The 18167-nt window shown below is 42.8% G+C and overlaps 1 protein-coding gene across 9 annotated transcripts in view; it reads left to right on the top strand.

Moving 5' to 3' along the window:
- Nucleotides 1–18167, top strand: part of DST (dystonin) — a 470805-nt gene that overhangs the window by 191345 nt on the left and 261293 nt on the right. For all 9 annotated transcript variants that reach the window (XM_057698598.1, XM_057698604.1, XM_057698599.1 and 6 more), the window contains one exon: nucleotides 10636–10697. In XM_057698598.1, coding sequence (XP_057554581.1) covers nucleotides 10636–10697 — 62 coding nt within the window. The remainder of the gene's footprint in view (nucleotides 1–10635; nucleotides 10698–18167) is intronic.

Below are 18167 nucleotides of genomic sequence, written 5' to 3'. Positions count from 1 at the left end.
GCTTCACGTGCATTCCCTGGTTGGAAGGCTGGGGGAGCCTTTCCCCGTATCTTTGTCATTCCTTTTTCTTTGAATTGTGCGCTGACATCCTCTGTAGTTGGGGAGGGACTGCCATTTTTTCTTACTGATTATTAATAGGACTTAGTCTTCTATTTTGGATATTCTTGGTGTGTATTATATATATAGCATATAGTTTCTTTGGTCATTTTTTCAAAACTTCAGTTACAGCATCTGCTATGATAGCAGTGCTTTCTCAAACTTGTCAGTCATTCTGTGTTTCGTTTCTTTTGGGTTTTGTAACTTGTTTTGAAACACTCTTCCTACCCAACTATTTTTAAAACAATTTTCTATACTTTTTTCTAAATGGTTTATTTAGAATTTAAAATTTTTTATTTAAAAGTTTTTCTCATTCCCATTCTAATACTGTATAATTTCCTCATGTCCTGCCAGGGAGCCTAAATCTGAAGATTTTATTATGCTGTGTGTCTGAGATGCACTGTCAGTTCCATCTCCTTTGTAAGCGGCCTTCATTTCCTTGGCAGAAGGTTTAAGGATTTCTGAAAATGTAAAGAGCATTTCTATGAAGATTATCATTTACACATGCCATTAACTCCTTTTTAACTGTGGTTTTTAACCATACTTGGATCTAGCGCAGAAGCAGTGGATCGATGGTGCTCTGATCAAGGAGGGACTATGATAGAAAGTAATGTCAATTTCATTTAGATTCAGATCTTAGCAAATAATAGTTATAAAAAATAAATGCTAAGAAAATCATCAGCATTGGGAATTTAAACTGATAAAACCAGTAATGAGAAAAGGACAGCCTTAGAGTTTTTGATGCTGTCATTTCTTGTAGAAGAGAAAGAAAGAAGAATTGAATCTTGAGAATGAAAGTAGAGAACCTCTCTCCACCAAACTGTTGAAGTGTGTCTTTGCATAATGCAAAAGCATGAGGTCTGCTGCGGCCAGAAGTAACGACAGCAGAGCCAGAACAGGACTCCTTATTGGGAGACCAGCTATAGGCATGAAGTATTTATATGGGGCTTTGAAGTCGTGACTAAACTAAAGAAATACTGGGAATAACATTGGTATACTTTCATTTCTGGAGTCCTAGATGTTTTGCAAACTTTTTTTTTTAAATGATGACTAGATCAATGGCACAATTTTGGTGGAATTGTCCTGAGAAGAATCTTGGTTTTAACAAAATGGGATGGGGGTGGGAGTGGCTATGGCTCAGAGATGTTCACTTTCTTCCTCTACGTCTGTGGTCCTACAGAGAGGCAGGGCACACAGACTGGTGGGTGAACCGGAAATGGACACCAGCTGTACCTCTGTGCTCATGGGAACATCATGATGCTTCTGTGAGAGTATTTGGGAAGAGTTTTCAACCAAAACGGGAGCAGGGACTCCCATCTCTTACTCATTGCACCTCCAACCTCTTGTCCCAGTGACGTTGGCTGAAACCACTGGGGGTGAAGGTCCTGTTAAGTGGGCAGGGCTGTTGTTACTGGAATGAGGCCCAGGGCACCTGGGGGATGAGGGGTGAGGCTCATGGGGGTCCTGAGGAGTGGTGATGGCAACAGGTCTGACCCTCTCTCACCCAGCTCCCTGGTCACAGCTGGACATTGTCTGTCCTTTCAGGAGCTGGTCTTCTCACTGATCCCAACTATTTCTTCCAGCCAGTTTTCCTTCTTCTGTAATGGAAGAAATCTTACAGCTTTTCCCGTTGTATTGTATTACAGAGCTATTTCCTGGCTGTAGGAGGGAAATTACCTAGATCCCCTTTTTCCTTTTCCTCCCATCTTCCCCCCCCCCCCCCACGCAACTCCACCACTTCATCTTTTCTTTTCCCTCCCTCCCTCCCTCTTCCCCCCTTCCTCTCTCCCTCCCTCTCTTCTTCCCTTCCTTCCTTCCTTTTTCTCTCTCTCTTTCTTTTTTTTAGACAGAAACTTTTGCCAAGGGTTTCACAGTCTTCTAAAATTCACACCTGACCTTTATTAATAAATGCAGAAATCTCATCCTTGTCCTGAATTCTGATGTGACCTACTAGGAAACCATCCTGAGTCCCCTTCCTCCACTTTCTAGAATCCCTATTGTGCAGAAGGTGGATTACATCTTTTGTGTATCCCCACTACTGAAGATTTGACCAAGCCTCAGGTTTTCCTTTTTATTAGCTTATTTTTTAAAAGTTAGCATTTTGTGTTCTGAGTACGAAATGATAACATTGAATATGCTTTTGCACCTCCGTCTTCTCCCCACCCCCTGCCCTTAATAGCTGTGTGATCCTGGGCAAACGTTTAAGCGCTAAGTGCCTAGGGTCCTTCTGTGAGTGGCATGACCCTATTATGGGTTGTGTGAGGATGCCATGCAGTCTGTGTTACATGCGTGTAGGTGAAAACAGTACCTAGCACATAGCAAGTGCTCACGGAGCGTTTGCTATTATTTTCACCCTCTTTCAGGGAAATAGGTGGGCCTAGGCTTTTCGGTAGTTGGTAGTTGAGGCTCTGAAACAGACAATTGGAAAGGGAAAGAAAGTGAAAGATACTTGAAACTTTTGCAGAAGTTGATATATTTTTGTTGTTTACAGTCTATTTAGAGTAGAGTTAGAAACCATACTTGGATATTTCAAAGCACATTTAAAGTCACTGTTAACCTGGCATTGTCTCTTTCCCTTGGTGTGATCAAATTGGGCTGGTTTCCTGTTGCCAAAAATAAGTAGTGATCATTTTCTGTTTGTTGTTTGTGGAGTTACTGTTTGTACAGTTTCTGTTCGGGCAAGTCTGTTTGTCTAATGCCTCAGACAATCAGAGTTGTGCTGAGGACACTTGGTCTGGTGCTTTAGAACAGATCCTTTAGAACAAGGATTCTCATTTCTTGATGTTTTTCTTCATGCCCGAAAATGTAAGTCCTTATAAGTTGGAGACTCCTTGTTTTTCCTGCATTATTAGATTGGGGTTTCTGTTATTTGATGACATAGAAAAGAAGTGGGTTTTAGAATCAGATTTCAGATCCCACTTAGGCTGTGAAATCTGAGGCTAGTTTCTTAATTAATCTCCCCAAACCTTGTTTGTTATATCTTTAAAATGAAGATGTACCATCCAGCTCAAAGAATCGTGGTGAGATTCACATAGAAATGTGTGAAGGTGCAGAAAGAAATACCTGATAGTGATATTTCCCCTGAAGGAGGTATGTCTAGACCTATAAAGCCAGGCTTTCTAAATCACCTTCACAGCGCACATATCAAGGATGAGTTAAACTAGTTGAGCTGGTTGTTGTTTTTTTATCCTAGGGGAATCCTGCCTGGGGTGTTAGAGGAGGGAATGTGATGAGCTGGTGCAGCAGTGAAATCTAACATCCAATTGGTTTGCCTCGTTGCAAAAAAAAAGTTAGGCAATCAAAGCTCTCTTTTTAAGGGACTTCACATGAACAGCTTTAAGCCTCAAAGGAGAAAGAGATGATTTAGTTTCTTTTTAGGAAGTGTTGTCTGCGTCCCCTACAAAATAGTGGAGGAGGCTGGCTTTGCTCATGTTTGTTTAAAAGGGGGTGTTGACCAAGTTGTCAGCTTGTGAGTGGGAGTGTCTAGTCAGTGTTTTCCTTTCTACCCAGAATCTTACCAGGACTCTGACACATGAACTTTGGTTGGGAGAGTTTAGGGAGCTGCTGGACTGACTGATTTCCCGTGGAAGGATGGGGCAGGTCCTGAGAGATGATGGAGATTGGAACTCGAGGCTGGTGGGCCTGATGTGCTGCATGGGTCAGTAGCCTACCTGTCATCTCACTTTCGTGCTGCAGGATGGGGAGAGGGAAGTTATAGGAGCTGAATGGGTTCGCACAGTGGGGCTTTAGCAGACTGTGGGGCACCTTTCAGAGATCTGGACAGACTCCTGGGACAACCCCTGAGGCTCCCTGGACAGAACTTCCCCCTGTAGTTGGGTATAGGATATGTGTTGAAATAATTTTAATAGTTATTTTGTGTGTGATACAAAGTGGGTTTAGCTTTGATTGGATTTTACTGAAGACCAGTCAGGGTAGGTTGTAATAATCAGTGCTCTTTTTATACTTTTTTGTTTTTTTCAAATTCTGTTATTGTTTGCATTCTGCGTCCTTACAGAATGTTCAGCCATGTTGTACTTTGCGAGTTGATTGTAAATGTGTGTTTTCATTTAAAATGTACTCTTTAAATGAAATAGTTTTCTAATAGAAGGATGTTACAGAACTTCATTCAGAAAAATGGGTAGTCTGTAAAACCAGTAGGATCAGTTAAAAACTCAGGAGTGATTTTTCCTTTTTGTTGTCTTAGTACCGTTGCCCTAAATATAAATCTCAGCGTTAGACATCCCTCACTGAAGTGAAATAAAGAACCATTATGAGACTTGTAATTGGAAAATTAGATGGTGTCATCAGGAATGCTCCTTTTTGAAATAATGTGTATGGAAAGTGGTAAGTCACAGCCTCCCCAGACATAAACTACTGCAGGATTTTAAGTTGCTTTCCTGAAGAAAGTTGAGCCCCTAATGTCCACATTAACTCCTTCCTCATTATTGCAGCATTGTGGGAGCCCTTGTGTGTTAAGGAACCTCACTTGGTGTACTTGAAGAGGACTCATCTAGGTTTATCGTGGTTTAAAAGAAAAGATTAGGTTGTTACTGTTAGCAGACAGGATCCGAATCTATGAATCATGTGTTATGTAGTTCACTTCCGTCTTTGTACCTTAGCCAGTGCTTTAGCTGTGGACCGTACTCCCCAGATACCACCTCAGTACTAACCTGCTGAAATTTAGCCCCACCTTACCTTTCCAGCAGTGCCTTTGAGCTGCAGGCAACAACCACAGCAGAGCCGCAGGGATCAAAAAAGCCGTTTTATGGTTGTATTATTTGTGAGTCTCTCATTATTTGATCATTTGATTGAGTCAGCTTTCTTGATCTACCACGTGGCTAAGAAATTAAGCAATAAGTGATTAGTTTTTAAGAATGTGTGTTCTTCATATTCCTTCAAAGATAGGACCAGTTTTTATTAATTTAGAAAGTAAATATATATATGTATATTTTAAAAGGACAGATCAGAATTTAATCATCATCAAATAGTAGATAATTAGATTGCTTCTAATTTTCTGTCATAAATTATGCAATTGACATATCAATGCGTGTGGCTTTTCACAACCTAAAGAGAGATATTTTATTTTTATAAATTTATTTTTAATTGAAGTATAGTTGATTTACAGTGTGTTAATTTCTGCTGTACAGCAGAGTGATTCAGTTATGCATACATATATTCTTTTTTAAAAATAAATATATTTCATTAACCATCATGTACCAAGAGGAGTTTGTATAATACACATCATATGTTGAATTTAGTGGACAGAGTAAATTTATTAGAGTTCATATTATTACATGATGATTTAATACATTAAAAAAATTTGGTAGATGGTTACAGGAATGCTTTCATCTCATGTTTTGTAACTTGATATGGAAACTATTCTTTTTTTATTTTTTTAATTTTTATTTATTTATTTATTTTATTTATGTATTGGCTGCATAGCATCTTCGTTGCTGCACATGGGCTTTCTCTAGTTGCAGCGAGAGGAGGCTACTCTTAGTTGTGTTGTGCAGTCTTCTCATTGCAGTGGCTTCTCTTGTTGTGGAGCACAGGCTCTAGGCATGTGGGCTTTGGTAGCTGTGGCTCATGGGCTCTAGAGCGCAGGCTCAGTAGCTGTGGTGCACAGGCCTAGTTGGTCCGTGGCCTGTGGGATCTTCCTGAACCAGGGCTCGAACCCGTGTCCCCTGCATTGGCAGGTGGATTCTTAACCCCTGCACCACCAGGGAAGTCCCAAGGGAAGCTGTGTATTCTTGAACTGTAAGATTTTTGATTAATAATACACTTTATGTTTTTTTCTTGGCGATTTAACATTAGGGTCCTAGGTTATCAGTTGGATGGTATTAATATGGATATCACCTAGGAAGTACTCTTTTTTTCCTCACTCTGTTTTCTTTGCTGGAGGTTAGAAAAGCACTGCTGAAATGTGATAGGAGCACTGACTTGGTGAGGAGTTCCCTCGTTTGCAGCCGCTTGTCCGAAGTCCACAGCTGGCAGCAGGGCCGGGCGCCCAGCACCGTCTGTGATGGGGGTGTGCTCAGCACTTCCTTTTGAAAGGAAAGGCGGCAGGATTTGGGGGTAGTGGAAGCAGTTCTGGGGGGAATCACAGCACTTGGGCTCCAACTAGGCTTCTTTCAATCTGAAATTATGAGATCAGGGTTTCTTTTTTTAATTCATTTTTGTCGAAGTATCGTTGATTTACAGTGTTGTGTTAGTTTTCAGGTGTGCAGCGCAGTGAGCTGCACACCTGAAACCAACACAACGCTGTGAATGTGTTACACTTGTTCTTTTTCAGATTCTTTTCACGTATAGGTTATTACAGAATATTGAGTAGAGTTCCCTGTGCTGTTCAATAGGTCCTTGTTGTTTGTCTGTTTTCTGTATAGTAGTGTGTATCTGTTACTCCCAAATTCCTAATTTATCTCGACCTCCCCCGGCCCCACCTTTCCTTTTGGTAACTGTAAGTTTGTTTTCTATGTCTATTTGTAAATAAAGTTCATTTGTATCATTGTTTTTAGATTCCACATGTAAGTGATCTATGATATTTGTCTTTCTCTGTCTGATTTACTTCACTTAGTATGATAATCTCTAGGTCCAGTCATGTGGCTGCAATTGGCATTATTTCCTTCTTTTTTATGGCTGAGTAATACTCCATTGTATATATGTACCACATCTTCTTTATCCATTCATCTGTCAGTAGACATTTAGGTTGCTTCCATGTCTTGTCTACTGTAAACAGTGCTGCTGTGAACATAGGAGTGCATGTATCTTTTTAACTTACAGTATTCTCTGGAGCTACACCCAGGAGTGGGATTGCTGGATCATATGGTAGCTCTATTTTTAGTTTTTGAAGGAACCTCCAAATTGTTAAGTTCCCTAATTATTAGAGAAATGCAAATCAAAACTACAATAAGGTGTCACCTCACACCAGTCAGAATGGCCATCATCAGAAAGTCTACAAATACTAAATGCTGGAGAGCATGTGGAGGGTTTCTTTTCGATGGAGAAGCCTGCACTGGGCTGGCTTCTGTCTTGCTAATCTGCTTGCCCTCCTTCCAGCCCCACCTGCCTGCCCCAACAGGGGTGGCCTTTCTCTTCTTTGTGCTGCTTGTGTGGTGCGTGCCACGTCCTCTGCTCAGCTGGCGTGCTTGTCACACTGCCTTCCTGTCAGGTGCCCTCTCCAGGTGACAGCTCCAGAGAGCAAGGGCAGGCGCTCTCGCCGTCCAGCCTGGGAGGCCCGGTACCATGTAGCGCTGGGCTCATCCAAGGGTCTCATGGGTGCTGGGATGAGTGAGGGAGGGAAGCTGGGACTAGTAGGTTGCTTCTCTTTCTTTCTTATTGCCTTAGTTACTAATTATTTAGGTTCATTCGGACCTCTTTAGGAATAGCAAAGCTGAAAGACATTTACAACATCATTATTCCTTTAAGAGATACAGTAACATATACCACTGTATCTAAGTATATAAGGGATTGTACCTTGTTATCCTGAGTAGGACTGTCCTTTGGGAAGCATAATTAATTCACATCATGGGCATTTGTTTTTTGAGTGCATAGAAGCATCGTGGCATCTACTGTGCGGTATTCAGAGGTGACTGCGGTCTAGATCATGCCTCAAAGCGGCCAACAGGGGAATTCATAAATATTTTGTGGATGGTAATGTTGGTTAACAATTATTGATAAAATTGGTCTTGGCAGAGTAGTTATATGCAAAGTACCTGGGGATTTTACATTGGGGATCAGGCAAGTTTAATAATTTTAGCATAAATTCTGAGTATTTATATTCAGATTTAGCAAACCTCTATCTTCTTGGTCAGCTTCTACAATTTTTAATACCCAATGTGAAGTCAAGAATGAGACTAGAAGTTTGGGCACTGAAAGGGAATGCGTTATTGGTGGTACCAAATGCTAGGCTCTGTTCAGGTGCCTTTTGGGTTCTCCCTGATGGTGATGGGAAGTGGGAAGGGTTTCAAGGGGATCTTCTGGAGAAGAAATGCTTACAAATACGAGGGAAGTTACATGGTCCCTTCCCTGCCCTTTCATGTTGGCATTAAAGGGTAGGAGAGCTGTAAGTAATATGCCATCGCTGGGTAGCTTTGCAAAGAATCGAATCTGAACAAACCTTTGGATTACTTTACTAAAAGTTATCCACAAAGTGAATCAGCCATATGTATACATATCTCCCCATATCCCCTTCCCCAAAGGTATATATATTTTTAAGGCTTTTGATGTTTATTGACAAATTGTCGAGCAGCGCTGTCAGTAGAAATTTTTGTGATGGCGGGAACGTTCTGTATTGTGACTGGTGTAATCAAGCAACTGAGTTGCTAATTTTATTTTGTTTTGATTAATTTTGGCTTGAAGTTAAATAGCCACATATGTGACTAAGGGCTGCAGGATTGACAGTGCAGGTCTATGAGATTTAAAACAAATTACATTTCCACTAGCAATATATACATACACACACACACACACACATATACACACGTACACACACATATATATATATGTTCCTTGTGCCCTCGTCAATGTGAATTTTTTTTTCCGTAAAATCTTGGCAACTTGATAGGTGAAAAAGCTTATTTTTATTCTATGTTATTTTTTGCTAGTGAGATCGAGTATCTGTGGGCATTTAATTTTTTCTTTTTTAAAATTAATTTCATTTGATAAATTTTTAATCATTTTCATTGTCTGCTTTTGCCCTGTTTTACATTAATGTTCATCTTATTCTTTTTTATGTTTTTTTGTTAATATTAGTAACCTTTGTCTTGTTTTACAGATATTTTCCCAGTTGACATATTTATTTTTGTTTATGTTTAGTGTGAAGCACATAAATACTGTTCATGAATTTTCTTTTTTCTTTTTTTAAAAGCATTTTCTTTTTTTCTTTTTTTAAAATTTATTAGACTATAGTTGATATACAATATTGTGTTAGTTTCAGGTGTACAGCAAAGTGATTCAGTTATACATATACATATATTCATTTTTTTCTCTGATTCTTTTCCTACATAGGTTATCACAGAATGTTGAGTAGAGTTCCCTGTGCTGTACAGTAGTCCTTGTTGGTTATCTATCTTACATATAGTAGTGTGTGTGTGTTAATCCCAAGTTCCTGATTCCGCCCCCCGCCCACCCCATGTTTCCCCTTTGGTAACCGTAAGTTTGTTTTCGAGATCTGTAAGTCTGTTTCTGTTTTGTAAATAAGTTCATTTGTATCGTTTTTAAAATTAGATTCCACATATGAGTGATTCATATGGTATTTGCCTTTCTGACTGATTTCACTTAGTATGATAATGCATCACATTGCTACAAATGGCATTATTTCGTCTTTTTTTATGGCTTATATTCCACTGTATATATGTACCACATCTTCTTTATCTAGTCCTTTGTTGATGGACATTTAGGTTGTTTCCATGTTTTGGCTATTGTAAATAGTGCTGCAGTGAACATTGGGGTGCATGTATCTTTTCAAATTATGGTTTTCTCCAGACATATGCCCACGAATGGGATTGCTGGATCATACTGTAGCTCTGTTTTTAGGCAAGCATTTTCAAAGAAGTTTTTGTTCCACTTGAAGTAGTGTATGGGGGCTCAGGGATGAAGACTGTGGAGGGAAAGAGATAAAGAGATTAAGGCCTGTTTGCCCCCAGGGAGAGGATGGAGACTTGGACTAATGGTGGGAAAGGACGGAGGACCACCGGTGAGAAAGGAAGAGCCGGCCCCAGATGTAGAGAGGAGGGAGGAAGAGACAGGAGAGCGGGGATTGCTGCCTGGGAGCAGGAGGGGGAGAGAGTGTGGCTTCCAGCATCCTCTCTAGATGTTGAAGATTAGGAATCTCTTTGAAATAGTAACTTGATGAACCGGAACGTTCCAGTGCTCTTCCTTCCTAAATCATCAGACCTCCCCTCACCCTTCTCTGCACGGTGTCTAGTAACTAGGACAGTATCACCATGGCAAGGATCTAGTGGGGTGTTTTGTTGTTACCAGATAGTTCAACACAGGAAATCTAGGAGAGAAGCAGCATGGCTCATAATAAAACCAACGTCCACTTCAAGCCAGAGGACCTGAATTCAGTCCTGCCTTTTATCACAGCTTTAAGCCTTTTGTTGAATAATCGTCAAGTCTTTTAATCTCTTGAAGTCCTAATTTCCTCTTCTGTGGGATGGGAATGACACTGCCTCCCTTCCCTCTTGTGGTCGTGAAGGCCAGCTGGGAGGTAATCTGTGGTCCAGTGTTTTGGGAAGTTCATGCAAGGGCTCATCTGAAGCTGGGTAGTGGTGGGGATGAGAGGACTTCCTGGTGGTGGTGGCGGTGGGAGTGATGCCGTAGAGCACGTGGAGAGCAGTGCTGGCAAATGCCATACTGGAAAGAGGCCAGTCTTTCTCACAGACAGTCTCAAGGTGCCAAAACTTACCAAGAAAATTCAAGTGCACCAAACAGTATTTTTTGAACACCTTAATTTTCTTTATTTGCATAGTGATAATGAAAGTCTCTTATTCATAGTGTTTTACCAACCTTCTTTTATCTCTTTTATCCACCTTGCAGATGAACGGGACAAAGTTCAAAAGAAAACATTTACGAAATGGATAAATCAGCATCTCATGAAGGTCAGTGTATATTTCTTTTGCATCTTGGAATTGTTTTGCAGGTTTTAATTTATTGTGCAGTACTTGATTGTATGCCTGTGAAGCACAGCTTTTCAGTATCAGCTGGCAAGTTTCAGTTCTAGAGCATTTCACATGCATTTCAGGCATCTGTTCTTATTTGGTGTGTGGCCTGTGGGTCATGATGGGGGAGGGAGATGAGTGGCCAGTGATTGCAGTGTCTTCTGTGACATGAGTAAAACCTCTTATTATTGGCCTCTAAAAAATCTCAGCAAGTTGAGTAATATGTAAATATTTACATGTTACAGCATCAAAAAACTGCAATTTTCAGTAATGTTTTGTCCTTTCAAGATTCCAAGCAAGTTCTGGCATCAAATTTATGTGGATGGCAGAGAGCTAGGTGGGAATACGGATGGATTACTTAAAAAAAAAGGGGGGGGGATTTCCCTGGTGGTCCAGTGGTTAAAACTTCGCCTTCCAGCGCAGGGGGTGCATGTTCAATCCCTGGTCGGTCAGCTAAGATCCCACATGCCTCACGGCCAAAACACCAAAATATAAAACAGAAGCAATATTGTAACAAATTCAATAAAGACTTTAAAAATGGTCTGCATGAAAAAAAATCTTAAAAAAAAAAGATGGATTGTAGACAGAAGTCTCGACTCAGTTTATCTCCCATACTTAGTATGACCCAGAGGTTGGTACTTATGTCTGCGTTTCTCTGTGAAGCAGTTAATAGTTGTGGTACTTAAATGAATATTTATTTGTGTGCCATGGGTCACTTTGAGAATCTGATGTAAGCTCTCCCCAAAAATACACTTGTGCACAACATTTGCATACAATTTCATGGACTTATTGGGTCCCACTGATCCAACAGTTCTATAAATCTCAGCAAAGGAGCCCGTGGGATTTCACAATTAACTTAGTCACTTTTTCCCCCTTTTGTGGACAGTGCTAAAGTCGGAAAGAAGGTAGTATTTTAAATATGTTGTTTGGGACTTGGAAAGAGTTTTCTCCCATCGAAACATTCTGTTAAATGTGGGTATATTCCTAAACTATCCTTCAGATCCTATTTAAACCATCATGTAGCCTAGCGGGGTGGTGCCAATACTGTAATAGCATCTAATAACCTTCTCTAAAAGCGATGCTTATTTCAGGGGGCATATCAGATGACCTGAGAGAAGTTTTAGTCCCTTCTCTCTCGTCATCCATGGACAGAATCCTTTTCCCAAATATGATATATGTCCTTCAGCGGGGCCATGCCATCCACCCCCCAACTGAGAGTCTCTTCTGTAAGGATTTCTGTTACTACGGGGGTTTCTGTTACTAATCCTCTGATGTGTTGGCCAGAGATAAAAGGTGGAGGCCCTCTGCTTTATGATGCTCTTGGGGTGAATTCTGAGGAAGGCATCACACCAGCAGTTAGCTGCCCTCCCCAGGCTTTAGTGTCATCCTGTGTCCCATGCACACAGGGTGAGCTGAGCTCTGCTGCAGGTTAGGGCAGAGGCGGGCTGAGGTGAGGGCTGGGGTGTGGAAGGTTGGAGCTGAAGGCTCTGGCAGGACTTTCCCGTCTCTGAGGTGAGTCCAGGGTAAGCGAGGTTTTGGATGAAGAGGTGCCCTTTTGTGGCTCCTGGCCTGGCAGTGTTTGTGGCTGTGGCCATCCGGGGATGGCATGTAGGAGCCACAGAGGGTTCCCCCGAGTCCTCTGGCGTGCAGGTCACAATGCTGGCAGTGGAGGGGAGAGCGCGTGAGGATGTCGTTGGTGGGAATGCAGCAGGGGCACGAGACGGATGTTCCTTGGGGACCCACCGTGTACCTGGCGTGTTGGGCTGGGCCCCTCACCTTGTGAGCAGCTTGTAAATTGGATGAATGAGTTTAAGGAAACTTCCTTTGCTCAAAATTCAAAATACTAATTGAGCTGTTTGAGGACAAGGCTGCATTATCCACTCCCAGGGCGCATCATGGTGCCTGGCAAGAGTGTTCGCACCATGTGTAACACACGTGGCATGTTTTCAATCTCTTAATCCTCCAACAGCCCTCCAAGGTGGTTATGCGCACAAAGCCTGCAGAGTCAGACAGCAAGGGTTCAAATCCTGATTCACCTGGAGTATGTGACCTCTTTTTTTTGGTAAAATGACATGGCTAGAAGATTTAAGGCTTACTTCTGCTGCAACCCAGTAAGAATTAGGAAAATAAGTATTTGATGCACAACAGCCGTTAGATGCCAGTCCAGCCAATTAGGGTTATAATCAAATTAGCTTGTTTGTTTTTTGAAGAAGGGCAGAATTTACTCTTATTAAAAAATTGTGCACTGAAAACTCAGATATGTGAGAATATAGGGTTTGTTTTTTTCTTTAACATTTTATTCTTTTATGTCTGAAAGTTAGAGTATAACCTTCAAGTGAAGAAAAATCATTAAATACCCCCAAACATTTTGGGGTGCCAGGCTGTTCTGGTCTGTGTTGTGAGTTGACCAGAGAAAGGCCAGCCTTCGTGTCATCTTTTCCGTGTTTCACCCAAGTGATGATAAAAGGGATGTTGGATACTTTTGCTGTCGGGGCCATTTGGTCATAACCCAATTAGTAGAAAATAAGTATATGGATTTTAGATTAAAAATCTCAATATTGGAAAGACGTATTTCTTCTGTATTGATCTTCTTATGTTCTTCCCCTGATTGAACATATTCAGGGAGAAACAGGGACAGGAGAGAAGCAGCCCCCTTACCTTCCTTGCCTTACTGTAGTCCTTTGCAATAAATGAGAAATATGTTACTTGAAGAGTTTTACATAAAAGTAGGTTATGTTATATAAATGTTAAGGGAAAGGGTGACCATGAGGAACGAGTCAACAAAATGAAGGAATAATTGATGGGTAAGGAGAGAAAAAAAGTGGGAATAAAGTCATTTAGATAATACTCGAGTAATTCTGTGTGTGTATTTGCTCTGTTTTATCGTTTTGACTATAGACTTTCCCCTTAAACAGTAGAGGAGGGAGGGGGAAAAGGGGTTAGAAAAGAGAGAAGGAGTGGAGGAGGAGGTTAAGGGGGAGAAGAGGGGTGGGATGGCTGCCCTGTGCCCTGGGCCACCCCCCAGAGCCCAGGAGTTGTCTGCTGGGACCAAGTTCTGGGGACCCTGCCCTGGGCTGAGCTGCCTGGGAGGCTGACTCAGGCCAGGGTGTGCTCCCTATGTTCTGAAATAATTCTTAAACATTTTGCCCTAAGTTGTTATTTTATGTGTTTATTGTAGTTTAATATTATGTAATGATTTTACCCCAGTTGTGGCTCCAAGGAGATCTGTTCCTGGTAGTTCTGCTCCTTCAGGCAGTGAGGTGATTGAGAGCTTGGTTCCAGGACAGACCTTCACTGGAGTTTCCTTTTCGTTTGATAAATATTATATTTTGTCTTTGAAAGAAGCCTGTCTCTTACAAGGTTGTCAGTCTGTGACGCGTAAGCCAACGATGGGAAGCAGACAGCTCTGCACTGTATCATTTGTGTGACCGCAACCTTCTTTGCCCTCATCTGTAAATAGGGGCAGTGGTGGTTAGTGTGAGCATCTGATGAGATGTCCATCTAAGCGTAAAACGTGGTACTTGGCAGGTCGTCAGCCTCGGGCAGTGAGGAGGAGTGGGCCGAGGGGATGCTGCAGACCAAATAGTGAAGCGAGGTTGGTTGCCTTTCGTGCCCTGCTCCCTGCCTTACCCAGGTCTGGCCTCTACCTCAAGCACGTTCCCTGTTAGTACATCTGTTGTAGAAAAAGCTGGGGTTTGGGGGGTCAGAATCTATGGAGCAGGTAGATCGGCCGTCTTGCTTTGGAGTCCTGCTGGGTCCCTTGAGCCGCACGGTCTCTACACACCCTCCTTGTGGTCTGTGGGTTGATCTTGGGCTGGGAAGGTGGGGACATGGGGACAGCAGCCCCTGGGCGAGGACCCCGCTTCCTCATAGACCTTTTGTTGCTTTTGGACGAAAAGAAGGAAATCGTGATGAAAGCCCACCAGCTGTGTGGGAGCCCCTGAAGTCCTGCACCCTCTGGCCTGGTCAGGTCAGCCCACAGCAGCCCTGGCCAGAGAGCAGGGGACAGGCGGAGTGAGTGAGGGCCCAGGGTTGGCTGCGTTACTGATGAAGCCCGTGGTCCCACCAGCCGGCCCCTCCAGCGCGCTCAGCTTCTGGGTTCCGGAGACCGAGCCTTTGACCATGAAGGTGTTGCTGTCATGGGGCCGTCCTACGCCCTGCAATTCCCTCACCTGCAACTCCTCCTCGAGTTACATGCATGTGAAGGTGCTGGGCTGACCCCTGACCAGTACGTGGTCCCTGAGGGCTCAGGCCAGATCAGTTTCCATCACAGGCAGGCACCCAGCCCGAGGCCACAGGCTAGAGCCGCCTCTGCTGCAGAACCTGGGCAGTTGGGGCCATTAAGTAACACTCTGTCTCCCTGTTTCAAGACCTCCTTGGCCAAACCCTGACTCATCTGGAGCTGGCTACCTGGGGCCCAGCGGGGGCATTTGAAGAAGTGTCAGCTGGAAACACTGGGCAGGGCAGCCAGGGAGCAGGGCACCCATGTTGGTGGTGGCAGGGGAGGTGAAGGAAACTGTCCCCACAAGAAGGCAAAAGATGTTTCCGTAGGGGACCTTGGTCCAGACAGTGTGCCTCTTAGGTCCTGGGTCATATGTGGTTTTGGGACCAGATGAATGTGTGACTCCAATGGAATCACAGCAGCGAGCTCACTGAAGTCTGACTTTCAGACCCCTGGGCCCAGCTGCGGGAGCTCCATTCCCACCTGTGCAAGAACAAAGGTGGACAAACTGTACATGAACAACCTCTCAAGCCCACCAGGGAACCTGGAATCTGGGCGGACTCAGGCTCCCACAGGCGGGACCAGAGCATCTGCCCCTCTGAGCAGGTGCTGTGGATGCCACATAAGGTGGTCAGAAGCGCCAGCCCGAGGTCGTTAACCCACCGCCCAGGCCAGGGTGGGTGGGGGAGGTCTGCACATCCGGGGAGGAGATGGAAGAACCCTAGAGAGCTTTCCCAGTGTGCAGCGGGGAGGGGTGACCTCGCCCACCTCCCCAGGGCCCCCTCGGAGCCCACGGGGGCAGGGGAGGGATGTGGGGGGCAAGGACACCTGGAGGGGGTGAGAGCTGCCAGCAAGACCACACCTGGGACCAGGTTCCCCAGGCCCAGGTCTCTTTTCCTCTTCTCCCACACATTCCCCTCGCAGAAAGGGTGCCTGTGAAGACTCAGCACGTTCCTGGTCCTTCCCTTGGATTCACACTTGGAGGGTATCTTCCAAACTGTCAGGCTCACTTCCCTGATGTAGCAGAAGGGGAAGCCACAGCCCCTCCTGGTCCAGCTGCATCAGAAACCACATAGCGAGAGCAGGACTTGGCTGGGGGCCCAGGTCAGCCTTGGGCGCCTTGGTACACTGGGACGTGTTGCAGAGCCAGCGGGCTCCCTTTGGCTGTTAGACTGTTTGCTTTTCTCCACCTTATACTTTCAGCTATTTGCTAATTAATTCCCGTGATTTAGGAAGCTAGGGTTTATGCAGCTGTAAACTAGCATATACCCAATGCCCAGGAGATGCTTCTGGCAAAGTCAATTTTTAAAAGTTTATGTGACTGAGAAAAGTAAACATTGTGGGGCTTTTAGATGATTGTTTAAGTTACAGTTATAGCCATATGTGCAAACATTGTTCCCTTAAGATACTTGGTTAGGATTTTTTAACGCAGCTTTTTCTCCAGAAAAACATTAATATAGACTTATTTTATATTTATCGGAGCTAAAGTTACATTTGTTTAAACAGTTTGCTTAATTAAAATTTATGTTTGTTGGTGAGCAGACGTCTCTGGCTTTTTTCCAGATGTATTTAAGTTTTAGTGCTCTGGTATTTCAGTTGTGTGACTAAGCCTGTCCTTAAACTGATTGTTCTGGCGAGAATGTTTTCCTTTTGATTCATCATTCTTCAGAATGTATTTAAGATTAAAGCCCAGTTAACACAATCACATCTCCTGCCTCTACAAGCTTCTTCACATACTGAATATATTGGGTTCTTTACCTTGCACATTATGATGTCTAGGTAAACTATTGTTGTCAGTAACAATTATGTGTTATTCTTTAGCGTAACTTATAGTACTAAAACATGAGCTGGTTGTTATTGAAAATACCTGTCACTTCATTAGCTAAATTTCTCCCAGAGAGTTGTCCTAAAATATAAAATTAATGGCCGCCTTCTGTTATTTACAGTATTTATTTATGCCCATTCTACCCATGGCACTTCATCAACTAGAGGGTCTTAGGTCACTATTTAATTTTTGTTATTCCTGATCACGTGCAGTTCTGTTTTGCTGTCTAGAAATTTTTGAGTATATATATATGTAACAGGTGGCGCCCAGATCTAAGTACTGATGATGTAGCTTTTACCTTACTCTGAGGAACCAAGAAGAAAGGAAGCCCTTTATTTTCCAAAGCACTTTAAAGATTAGAAGATTCCTTTTTCATTCATTGTTTGCCTGGACCCAGAACTAGAACTTGAGCCGTGACTCAGAGGCTGCATTGAAGAGGAATACTTTAAGGGGGTGAACAATTTTTGCAAGATTGGAGTCTGGAGAATTCATATAATGTGCTTTTCTTGTGTTGGATCTATCAGCTCACTGTTTATGGTGAAAATATATTCTTCGGCACTGGTTAGCTGTACTGTAAATTTATTTCTTAACATTGTATAATCGGGTGTTTGTTCTGAGTTTTACTTTACTGATACATAAATGCATTTGGAGAGGAAAAGGCCCTGGATTCTATGTTGAACCACACCCTCTTAGCAACCTGCTTGGTTACCACCTGGGAGACCCCCAGCTGAGGATCACACTTTTATCTCTTTCCATCTTGTCTTTGGAAGGCTTGGTTTACTCACGGCATAGATATCCTTTGCACACATTGTAAAGGCAACGACTTCATGGCTCCACTGAATCAATTGCACTATTCTTTATTTTGTAATTTGGTGGCTGGAAGGAAATGTAAATCCCTAAGCTGAGAACACAGTGATAACTTTTAGGGAATAGAAAAAAAGCCCTATTTGCTCTATGTTCTCAACCATTGCATACTTCTTGAGTAACTTTACCATCTGTGGGTGCAGATGAGAGAGGAAATTTTTTGAAGCATCAACTTTTTAAAGGGCTCATGAAAAATACCTTTTCTGAAAGTATAATGCAGGTTTTGGTTCTTAAAATCTGCAAATAAGGTATTTTTTTCAAGACCTTAGACTAATACGAGTGGTTCTTAAATTTTAGCTGCATCGGAATCACTTGGAGGACTTGTTAGAATAGATAGTTGGGCCCTAGCCCAAGAGTTCCTAGTCACTCGATCTGGGGTGGGGCCTGAAATTTCCCATTCTAGTAAGTTCCAGGAAACTGGGTTTCTAACAAAAAGTTGCTGCTGCTGCGCTGGGGCCACACGATGAGAGTACCTGTCATAGATAAAATGATAAATATT

This window comes from Hippopotamus amphibius, chromosome 11, assembly GCF_030028045.1.
Source record: "Hippopotamus amphibius kiboko isolate mHipAmp2 chromosome 11, mHipAmp2.hap2, whole genome shotgun sequence".
NCBI lineage: Eukaryota > Metazoa > Chordata > Mammalia > Artiodactyla > Hippopotamidae > Hippopotamus > Hippopotamus amphibius.
Note: the sequence above shows the minus strand (reverse complement) of the source record. Positions and strands in the feature narration are given on the sequence as shown.